General features: G+C 48.5%; 1 protein-coding gene across 1 annotated transcript; it reads left to right on the top strand.

Moving 5' to 3' along the window:
- The first annotated feature begins 1,851 nt into the window (after positions 1–1,851).
- Positions 1,852–9,655, top strand: LOC131697638 (isovaleryl-CoA dehydrogenase, mitochondrial-like). Its single transcript, XM_058988064.1, has 12 exons — positions 1,852–2,088; positions 3,425–3,514; positions 3,930–3,981; positions 4,167–4,336; positions 4,848–4,941; positions 5,207–5,337; positions 5,713–5,809; positions 6,270–6,363; positions 6,784–6,865; positions 7,579–7,683; positions 8,116–8,188; positions 9,261–9,655. Exons 1-12 carry the CDS (start codon positions 1,912–1,914, stop codon positions 9,392–9,394), a joined length of 1,299 nt encoding a protein of 432 aa, XP_058844047.1. The 5' UTR covers positions 1,852–1,911; the 3' UTR covers positions 9,395–9,655.
- The last annotated feature ends 2,391 nt before the right edge of the window (positions 9,656–12,046 follow it).

Raw genomic sequence — 12,046 nt, 5'->3', positions numbered from 1 at the left:
ACAGAGAGGCTTGTCACTGTCCCAGCACAGAGCTGAGTGCCACAGACACCGCACCATGGCTACAAACAGAGAGAGGCTTGTCACTGTCCCAGCACCATGGATACAAACAGAGAGAGGCTTGTCACTGTCCCAGCACCATGGCTACAAACAGATAGAGGCTTGTCACTGTCCCAGCACAGAGCTGAGTGCCACAGACACCGCACCATGGATACAAACAGAGAGGCTTGTCACTGTCCCAGCACCATGGCTACAAACAGAGAGAGGCTTGTCACTGTCCCAGCACAGAGCTGAGTGCCACAGACACCGCACCATGGATACAAACAGATGTATTAAGGGAGGGCACTAAACCAGACCCTTTAATGTTTAGAAAATGGAGAGATGTTGACAGACCTCATCGAAGATTTACATTATTGTCAGTCTAAATAAACGTGTCAACACAGCTATCAGGTGAGATTAGGGGAGGGATTTAACTTGCTTATGTGGGGGGCATCTTGAAAGCCAGCAGTCTCACAATCAGGTGAGATTAGGGGAGGGATTTAACTTGCTTATGTGGGGGGGGGGCATCTCGAAAGACAGCAGTCTCACAATCAGGTGAGATTAGGGGAGGGATTTAACTTGCTTATGTGAGAGGCATCTCGAAAGCCAGCAGTCTCACAATCAGGTGAGATTAGGGGAGGGATTTAATTTGCTTATGTGGGGGGCATCTTGAAAGCCAGCAGTCTCACAATCAGGTGAGATTAGGGGAGGTATTTAACTTGCTCATGTGAGAGGCATCTTGAAAGCCAGCAGTCTCACAATCAGGTGAGATTAGGGGAGGGATTTAACTTGCTTATGTGGGGGGGCATCTCGAAAGCCAGCAGTCTCACAATCAGGTGGTCTCCTGAGCTGCCATTCTGGAGGTCATTTCCCAGCAGACTTCCAATTAAACCAATGGTCATCCTTCCCTGGTCAATTCAAACTCACAACAGCTGGCCACGGTGGTGACCCTGCTCTACACTCCATTGACAGTGTTACGGCAGGTGTTTAGTCCCGGCCATCCTATTGACAGTGTTATGGCAGGTTAATAATGTTCTGGAGCTCATTGTAGCCTGATGCCCGATGCTCCATCACTAGTGTGAAGGCATATCCCTGTTATTTAGGATATTGTGTTATATATATATATATATATATATATATATTTGTTTGCTTGTTTTGTGATTTCACATCGGTAATTGGTAGATGCTAATTGCAAAGACGCTGAGCGGGATCCCATCGGGGCTTGCTGTTTAGAGATCGGAAACACCGCCCTCCCTTGACAGGTCCAGGGCTGAGAGAGAGAGAGAGAGAGAGAGAGAGAGAGAGAGAGAGAGAGAGAGAGAGAGAGAGAGAGAGAGAGAGAGAGAATACGTCTCTCTCTCTATATGTCCAGATATAGTATTGTGTTTGATTGTATTTATTACTGTATACTTTGTATAATAACATGCATTTTTTTTAAATACCTGTAACTGCTTTGGCAGAACCCTGGTTATTATTATTATTATTATTATTATTATTTATTTCTTAGCAGACGCCCTTATCCAGGGCGACTTACAGTTGTTACAAAATATCACAGTACAAAGTATCGTATTATAAAAGATCACATTACAAGTTATCAAATTCAAACTGGCTTTATTAGCATGACAGGAGTGATCCAGTGTTGCCAAAGCATTTCAACACACGCTACATCACATAAAATATAATGTTAATGTATTCCCTTAACAGAATGTATAAAATTTCACATCTTTAATTATCTAGTCCTGTGTGAACAACTGTTTAATTTTACCTTCCCAAGATGGCGCTTGGGCTATACCACTCGCATCAGTGCGCAGATACGAGTTATGAAAGCGACCAGCAGTACCAGCGCCATCCCCGGCCCCGCGATCTCTCCAGCTGATGCTCTTTGTTAACTCGTTTCTGTGTCCAGACTCAAAGTCAAACCCAGCAATGCTGTCGGCCAGGAGAGCGCTGCTTGTGGGCTTGAGGAGCGCGGCGGTGACGCGCCGCGGATGCGCTGGCTCCACGGTCCCGGTAGACGACGTTGTGAACGGACTGACCGAGGAACAGATACAGGTAAGGAACCGGGGCGAAGGGCAGCGAGGGAGCGGGGAAGCGGACTGCAGAGGCCGGGGCACAGCGCTCGGCAAAGCAGTGATTTGTGAGAGTGTAGGGAGCACAACGCGGTCACATGGATTATGTGCAATAATAATAATAACAATTCGTTAATGTTTCCGTATAGAGGACGGTAACTAACATTACCAGCCGTGCTAATCTAGGCACTCCGTTCACAGCTCTCCTGAACCAAATGATCATCTGCATCTTAACGATGAGCTGTAGTGTAAATCCGCGGTCTTCCCCCAGCACCGTAACCCTCGCACTGAACCCCTGTGCAGTTTAAAGGCTGGCTGAATTGTGTATCCTTTGTAATAAGGGGTGGGATTCTGCTTCCACTTCTGATTGGCTGCTCCCTCTGTGATGTCACAACCTCGGTTTTTGAGTTCAGCAAAAGGTTCCTGACCTTGACCGTGACCTCTTCAGTGAGCACCGCTATTGGTGAAGGTTAGGATCCAATCAGCTGCTACAACTGGAAGGCATCAGTTAGCAGTTTTTAAAAAGCTTTCTTGAGAAAGAAAACTAATTTGTTCAAGGATCTTCATTGTCACGTGTTTCAGTCTCAATTCTTAACCCCAGGTGTGGAAAGAATGACACCTGTAGAATGTTTATGAGCCTGTATGTGCATTCCGAATGGTAAAGGATTGCAGATTACTGTACTGCTGGTCTTTTTGAATGATTGTTTTCAATATCTCACATTGATATTTTTGATATTCTGTGCTTGTTAAATACATTAGCCTTGGTGTTTGTTTATACTGCAGGTGTATGGAAAATGTTGTTTTTTTTTGTTCACATTTATTCAGGGTTAGAAAGTCACACTAGCCTTGAACCCGTGTTTAAGTAAAGAGTCTGAGCAGCCAAGCCCCTGCTAATTGTGCTCTGAGCTGATCACAGTTATCACAGCAGGAAGAAGTCTCACCTCAGTCTGGTTTGCCGTTAGCAGGAGATGCTGAAATTCTTGGCAGCAGATTATTTCAATAATAATTAGAGAGATCTTCTGAAACCCAGGATTGTATGCAGGTCTAGTGTGAGACGCACACACGCACGCATGCACACACGCACACGCACGCACACACACACACACACACACACGCGCACACGCACGCACACACACACACACACACACACACACACACACGCACGCACACACGCACACACACATGTGATTCCTAAAAACACAAGTAACAGCAATCTCATTGGAGAGATCTGATTGTGAACGTTTACAAATGCTCCAGTGTGTTCCAGTATAAATGTGTTGCTCATTAAATCTGTTTCCTGTTGTGTCATCTTCGTGCAGCTCAGACAAACCATCCACAGATTCTGTCAGGAGCAGCTGGCGCCCAAAGCCCAGGAGATCGACAAGAACAACGAGTTCAGAGAGATGAGGGTGAGCTGCGCTGGTTAAACTCGCCTCTCTGTCTGCTGGCACTGCTGCGTGTGCAGTGCCAGCTGGAGCACTGGAAAGAGAACGAACACCATGCAGTGCAGTCTGCTACACTCATCTGGGTGTTTTGTTGGCTTTAGTAAAACTGCAGTTTGGATCATTGAAGTATTGCAATTTTCTCCCTCTTCCCCTCTCCCTCTCTCTCCTCCTCTCCCTCTCCCTCTCTCTCTCTCTTCCCCTCTCCCTCTCCTCTCTCTGTCTGTCCCTCTTCCCCTCTCCCTCCCTCTCTCTCTCTCTCTTCCCCTCTCCCTCTCCCTCTCCTCCCTCTCCCTCTCCCTCTTCCCCTCTCCCTCTCTCCCCCTCTCTCCCTCTCTCTCTTCTCCTCTCCCTCCCTCTCTTCTCTCTTTCTCACTCTCAGGAGTTTTGGAAGAAGCTTGGTGATCTTGGAGTCCTTGGAATAACCGCTCCCGGTGAGTGACAATGTTGTGGCCACTTTATTAGGAACACCCTGTGTTATGGGGGAACAGGTCAGGTGATGAAATCAGCAGAAATGGGAGTGCAGCGAGTGATGAGGTATTGAATGCTAACGTGAGGTAAGAGTTAAAGCTGTGTTTAGGGGTGTATTACGCTTGTGTTGTGACCTTGCTGTCCCCAGCGGAGTTCGGCGGCTCTGCGATGGGCTACCTGGATCACGTGATCGTGATGGAGGAGATCTCCCGCGTCTCTGCCGCGGTGGGGCTCAGCTACGGGGCGCACTCCAACCTGTGTGTCAACCAGCTGGTGCGCAACGGCAGCCAGGCCCAGAAAGAGAAGTACCTGCCCAAGGTGAGACACACACACACACGCACGCACGCACGCACGCACGCACACACACACACACACACACACACACACGGCAGCCAGGCCCAGAAAGAGAAGTACCTGCCCAAGGTGACACACACACACACACACACACACACACACACACACACACACACACACGGCAGCCAGGCCCAGAAAGAGAAGTACCTGCCCAAGGTGAGAGACACACACACACACACACACACACACACACACACACACGGCAGCCAGGCCCAGAAAGAGAAGTACCTGCCCAAGGTGAGACACACACACACACACACACACACACGGCAGCCAGGCCCAGAAACAGAAGTACCTGCCCAAGGTGAGACACACACACACACACACACACACACGGCAGCCAGGCCCAGAAAGAGAAGTACCTGCCCAAGGTGAGAGACACACACACACACACACACACACACACAGACAGGGTTACTGCACACACAGAGACCTCATTCAGTTCTGATTTACTATCTTCTTTCTTTTTTCCCAGCTCCTGAGTGGAGAGCATGTGGGTGCCCTGGCTATGAGCGAGCCCAATGCGGGCTCTGACGTTGTCTCTATGAAACTGAAAGCAGTGAAGAAAGGTGAGTGGGGCTCACTGTGTTAATTGGCAAGCTCTCAGATCCCTGGTACAGCACTGAGTTCTCTACACTAGACTGTATTGAATTAGCTGGCTCTCAGATCCCTGGTACAGCACTGAGTTCTCTATACTAGACTGTATTGAATTAGCTGGCTCTCAGATCCCCGATACAGCACTGAGTTCTCTACACTAGACTGTATTGAATGTGTCTGTGTTCTCAGCCCCCCCTCCACTGGGCCCTGTGTATTGAATGTGTCTGTGCTCTCCAGGGGATCACTATGTGCTGAATGGTAATAAGTTCTGGATCACGAACGGGCCGGAGGCAGATGTTCTGATCGTTTACGCCAAGACAGAGCCGTCCGCCAACGCACAGGGGATCACAGCCTTCATCCTGGAGAAGGTGGGCACTGGGAGGGACTGGGGGGAACTGCAGCCCTGTAGCACTACAATTTTGGGTGTCCACATAGAAAATGGTACTGCTTAGGCACTGGTGATGTCCATGTGTCTGCCTGCCTGCCACGCTCTTCACAGTGGACCGGGGGACTGCCTGAACGTTCACCTCATCTTCTCAAAGCTTGTATCACAGGCTGCTTGCCTCCTTTCCGATTGCGTTGCTAATTCTTTACAGTTTGAACCTATATAAGATTATGAGGGACGTCTCTGTGTGTGGAATGAGGTCAAAGGTCATTGAAATGAAGTGCAGGACAGATGCAGGCCGAGACAGGTTGTCCACACACACAGTTTTCCAGCGTTGTCCTGTATTTCCTTCCCACAGGGAATGTCAGGGTTCAGCACAGCTCAGAAGCTGGACAAGCTGGGAATGAGGGGCTCCAGCACCTGTGAGCTGATCTTTGAGGACTGCAAAGTGCCCGGTGAGGAAGGGGTTAACTCCCTGTGCTCAGTAACATGAGGAAGCCTCTATAAGAATACATGTCTGTGCCTGGCAACTGGAACTGAAGAACAGCTTCTGAACTCAGGCACCTAAACCTTAAAAAAAACAGTATTGCAATACTTCACAAAACTTTCCAAAAAGGTAGCAGGGCAGCAAAACAATGCATGTAGTGGAATTTACTGCTTCGCCTTTCATTTTGCACACTGAAGTGTTGTGGCTTCTGAATGTTTTCCCATGCAGGGATGGAAATAAGACTACCATTGCATAGCAGTTTCACCCACTCCAGGTTTTACTACAAGCTTGATTAGCCCCAGTGTTTAGGTAACAAGCACAGTTGTGTCTTGTTAAGCTCATAGTAAAACCAGGAAGGGATCAAATTGCTGTGCAATGGGAGTCTTATTCCCATCTCTACAATGTGTCGGCACGCCTTGTTGTTTCAGAGCAGAGCATGTTGGGTCACCTGAACAAAGGCGTGTACGTGCTGATGAGTGGCCTGGACCTGGAGAGGCTGGTGCTGTCAGCAGGACCTCTAGGGTAAAGAACAGCTCGGCGGGCCAGGTTCAGTGAGGGGGGTCGGGTCTCATGAGGGAGGTGGGGTTCGGGGGTTGGTGAGGGAGGTGGGGGTCGGGGCTTGGTGAGGGAGGTGGGGGTCGATGAGGGAGGTGGGGGTCGGGGCTCGGTGAGGAAGGTGGGGGTCGGTGACAGAGGTGGGGGTCGGGGCTCGGTGATGGAGGTGGGGTTCGGGGGTTGTTGAGAGAGGTGGGGGTCAGTGATGGATGTGGGGTTCGGGGGTTGGTGAGGGATGTGGGGTTCGGGGGTTGGTGAGGGAGGTGGGGTTCGGGCGTTGGTGAGGGAGGTGAGGTTCGGGGGTTGGTGAGGGAGGTGGGGGTGGGGGTCGGGGCTCGGTGAGGGAGGTGCAGATAGCTGAAAATGTCATTTTCCTCTACCTCTCAGGATCATGCAGGCGGTCATGGATCACTCCATCCCCTACATGCACGTCAGAGAGGCTTTCGGGCAGAAGATCGGACACTTCCAGGTAGGAGCAGCCACGCATCCAGGGCAAGGGAACAGGGCAGCACGTGCATTCACCTGATCTGAAGCGCTGGGGGTTTGGGACAGGCTGTGTGCTGGCGTGCTGTACGCTGTGTTCATGCTGATCTCCGCTGTGTTCATGCTGATCTCCGCTGTGTGCTGGCGTGCTGTGTTCATGCTGATCTCCGCTGTGTTCATGCTGATCTCCGCTGTGTGCTGGCGTGCTGTGTTCATGCAGATCTCCGCTGTGTGCTGGCGTGCTGTGTTCATGCTGATCTCCGCTGTGTGCTGGCGTGCTGTGTTCATGCTGATCTCCGCTGTGTGCTGGCGTGCTGTGTGCTGGCGTGCTGTGTTCATGCTGATCTCCGCTGTGTGCTGGCGTGCTGTGTGCTGGCGTGCTGTGTTCATGCTGATCTCCGCTGTGTTCATGCTGATCTCCGCTGTGTTCATGCTGATCTCCGCTGTGTTCATGCTGATCTCCGCTGTGTGCTGTACGCTGTGTTCATGCTGATCTCCGCTGTGTGCTGGCGTGCTGTGTTCATGCTGATCTCCGCTGTGTTCATGCTGATCTCCGCTGTGTGCTGGCGTGCTGTGTTCATGCTGATCTCCGCTGTGTGCTGGCGTGCTGTGTTCATGCTGATCTCCGCTGTGTGCTGGCGTGCTGTACGCTGTATTGATTCTCTACAATGTGTTCATTCTTCTGTTTTGCTGTCCCAGCTGTTACAAGGGAAGATGGCTGACATGTACACCCGCCTCAGCTCTTGCAGACAGTATGTGTACAACGTGGCGCGAGCCTGCGACAGGGGGCACTTCAGCTCCAAGGTGAGACCCCGATAACAAAGAGGGGTACACACAGGGGAGGAGGGGCTCTGTTACAGTATAGAGGGGTACAGATTGAGGGAGAGTTGGGGGCTCTGTTACAGTATAGAGGGGTACAGATTGAGGGAGAGTCGGGGGCTGTGTTACAGTATAGAGGGGTACAGATTGAGGGAGAGTTGGGGGCTCTGTTACAGTATAGAGGGGTACAGATTGAGGGAGAGTTGGGGGCTCTGTTACAGTATAGAGGGGTACAGATTGAGGGAGAGTTGGGGGCTCTGTTACAGTATAGAGGGGTACAGATTGAGGGAGAGTTGGGGGCTCTGTTACAGTATAGAGGGGTACAGATTGAGGGAGAGTTGGGGGCTCTGTTACAGTGTGGTTTAATGTAGACAGTGCAATAGAGAAACAGGATCACTTCTCTGTTTGTCCCCACAGGACTGTGCTGGAGTGATTCTGTACGCTGCAGAAACAGCAACTCAAGTAGCACTTGATGGAATTCAGTGTCTCGGTAAGTGGCTGCTAATATCTATTTATTTATTTAAAAGCATCAAACGCGTTGACAGTCCTAATACGATTCGTAACCCTAAATTATATGAAGAGTATCAGAATCTGGGAACATATTGAGAGCCGTCCATCTTTATATGAAGGAGCAGCCTTGAGGGGCGTCCCGTCCATCTTTATATGAAGGGACCAGCCTTGAGGAGCGTCCCGTCCATCTTTATATGAAGGGACAAGCCTTGAGGAGCGTCCCGTCCATCTTTATATGAAGGGACCAGCCTTGAGGGGCGTCCCGTCCATCTTTATATGAAGGGACCAGCCTTGAGGGGCGTCCCGTCCATCTTTATATGAAGGGACAAGCCTTGAGGGGCGTCCCGTCCATCTTTATATGAAGGGACCAGCCTTGAGGGGCGTCCCGTCCATCTTTATATGAAGGGACAAGCCTTGAGGGGCGTCCCGTCCATCTTTATATGAAGGGACCAGCCTTGAGGGGTGTCCCGTCCATCTTTATATGAAGGGACCAGCCTTGAGGGGCGTCCCGTCCATCTTTATATGAAGGGACCAGCCTTGAGGGGCGTCCCGTCCATCTTTATATGAAGGGACCAGCCTTGAGGGGCGTCCCGTCCATCTCTATATGAAGGGACCAGCCTTGAGGGGCGTCCCGTCCATCTTTATATGAAGGGACCAGCCTTGACAGGCTTCTTCTCGTTCCCAGACTGCTCTTGTGCTCTTGTGTTGAGTCAGCATCACAGGCAGGTTCATTGTGCTCTCGTTTCTTTTGAAGTGTCGTGCACGAGGAGGTTAGCATACTAGTAAACAACAAGGCCTTCAGAATCTTTACCTGCGAGATCGCTGCCCTTAAACAAATCATCGCTGTTAGACACCGCTACCTCCGGGACAAAATACCTCAAATACATCCGCCTTCTCAGGAACTTGTTTCGCTTTTCTTTCATTGCTCTCTTCTGCGGTAGTTTCCATGGTTTGTCGTAGTGATGTCATGTTTGTTTTTTTGAGAAGCTGTGACTCGGCCTGTGATTGGTTGTAATATACTTCCTAATTGTTCTCCTCCCCTCTTGTCCCAGGTGGGAACGGCTACATCAATGACTACCCGATGGGGCGCTTCCTGCGCGATGCCAAGCTGTACGAGATCGGAGCCGGGACCAGCGAGGTCCGCAGACTGATCATCGGCAGGGCTTTCAACGCCATGTACAAATAAAGAGAGCCAGGGCTCAATACACAGGACCTGTGATCAGGGCTCCAAACCTGCAGCTCCTGCACCCAGTCCTGGGTTCACAGCGTTGAGCAGAATCTCTTCCTTCAGCTGATTTCTTTTAAGGAAAGTTGCTATAATTGTATCACTTTGTTACTACTGGACAGAAATGTTTCTAATGTAAAATCTGTAAAAAAGCATTTGTCAGGCTCCACGATTTGCTCAAAGGAACAGTCCAAGTTAATGATAATTATATATTAAGTTTGACCTTGACTTTACCATGGCTTATTATGCTGGTCTTCCTCTCCTTGGGTCTCTCTAATCAGCTGTGCAGGATACTGATTGGGTTGTTGGGATTGCTGATCAGAAACACTAAGTCTCTAAATGGGACTGCTAGAGTGCTGTGCGAATGGGAATTACAGGTGTATGAATCCTGTGCCCTGTTCCTCAGTGTCATTAATGATCATTATGATCAGGTAACACATATTACACAGTACTGCATCAGGACCATTTCATGAATCAGGACCCTGGATCCGGGACCTCCTATTGCAGAGCACTTTCACCTGTTCCAGGTGTTAATACACGCTTGATTAGCCACAGTTTGTAACAAGCTCAGGTGCGTCTTATTAAACTCATGTACAGGATTTACACTCTCACTGATGCTCTCGGCACATCCACAAGCCTGCCTTGTTGTCTAGCCAGCTTGTTTGCTTTCATTCCTCACGGGTTTTAGCTGCATGATCACACTGCGTCCTCCCACACTGCTCTGTCCAATGCCTTCCATCCACAGCACAGTCCTGTGTAGAGACCTCCGCACTTACAGCTGCTGGCCACCAGAGGTCACACCTCGCAGCTGCGGCCAATAGCGTCAGCAGCACGAATGTTGTTTTAATTGATTCTTAATATTATTGCATGATTTTATTATGATGAATGCCACCCACATGAATGCACATATAGAGAGATAGATAGAGAGATAGATAGAGAGATATAGAGATATATATATATATATATATATAGAGAGAGAGAGAGCGAGAGAGAGAGAGATATAGATATATATATATATAGAGAGAGATATATAGATAGAGATATATATATAGAGAGATATATAATTCAACACAGGAGCGGCCAAACCCAGAGTCTGAATGATTGCAAACAGCAGGGAAAGAAGCTGAATGAAATGTAAAGAAAAAGTGCATTCATTTGAAGCCATTTACTGCTCGATGAATGGTCAGCTTTTCCAGAAAAATAACACTGTTGACTAAAAAGAGTAATACAATTCAAGCTAGTTTGCCATCAAAGGAGTGCTGCACATCTATTAAAAGCTGTTTCCTCTTACCAGCATGAGCAGTGCTGCTGTGTGCTGGGGAGATGTGTGTTCACTGCTTGTTTAAATATTTGATATCTCCTGTTTCATTGAAAGGACTAGAACAGTAGTTCATTGTAGTATTATGATGATTATTATTAGTAGTATTCTTTACCAGCTGCAGTAAGGATCTCTAAGGCACTCTCAAGCTGTTATCAGGGTTGATCTCCTTTCAAACAATAGGAGTGAATTAAAGACTGGATATCTATACCCCAGATTTAAAGCAATCTATCTATCCCTGTGTATACTTTGTGCTGAGTGTGTGACACATAAGACGACAGTTACTTAATAAAAACAAGTTGGAAATGTCAGCTCTTCAGAGGCAGAACGCAGCATTTGTGAAAACAAACAACGTTTCTATTGCTCTCTGTGCACAGCTTGAAGATATAACACACACACAGCGTTTCTATTGTTCTGTGCAGAGCTTGAAGATATAACACACACACAGCGTTTCTATTGCTCTGTGCAGAGCTTGAAGATATAACACACACACAGCGTTTCTATTGCTCTGTGCAGAGCTTGAAGATATAACACACACACAGCGTTTCTATTGCTCTGTGCAGAGCTTGAAGATATAACACACACACAGCGTTTCTATTGCTCTGTGTGCAGAGCTTGAAGATATAACACACACACAGCGTTTCTATTGCTCTGTGCAGAGCTTGAAGATATAACACACACACACAGCGTTTCTATTGCTCTGTGTGTGCAGAGCTTGAAGATATAACACACACACAGCGTTTCTATTGCTCTGTGTGTGCAGAGCTTGAAGATATAACACACACACAGCGTTTCTATTGCTCTCTGTGTGTGCAGAGCTTGAAGATATAACACACACACAGCGTTTCTATTGCTCTGTGCAGAGCTTGAAGATATAACACACACACAGCGTTTCTATTGCTCTGTGCAGAGCTTGAAGATATAACACACACACAGCGTTTCTATTGCTCTGTGTGTGCAGAGCTTGAAGATATAACACACACACAGCGTTTCTATTGCTCTCTGTGTGTGCAGAGCTTGAAGATATAACACACACACAGCGTTTCTATTGCTCTGTGCAGAGCTTGAAGATACAACACACACACAGCGTTTCTATTGCTCTGTGTGCTGAAGCGCTTGAAGATATAACACACACACAGCGTTTCTATTGCTCTGTGTGTGCACAGCTTGAAGATATAACACACACACAGCGTTTCTGTTGCTCTGTGTGCTGAAGCGCTTGAAGATATAACACACACACAGCGTTTCTATTGCTCTGTGTGTGCAGAGCTTGAAGATATAACACACACACAGCG

Source organism: Acipenser ruthenus, chromosome 15, assembly GCF_902713425.1.
Source record: "Acipenser ruthenus chromosome 15, fAciRut3.2 maternal haplotype, whole genome shotgun sequence".
Lineage (NCBI taxonomy): Eukaryota > Metazoa > Chordata > Actinopteri > Acipenseriformes > Acipenseridae > Acipenser > Acipenser ruthenus.
This window is presented reverse-complemented; position numbering and strand designations above follow the sequence as displayed.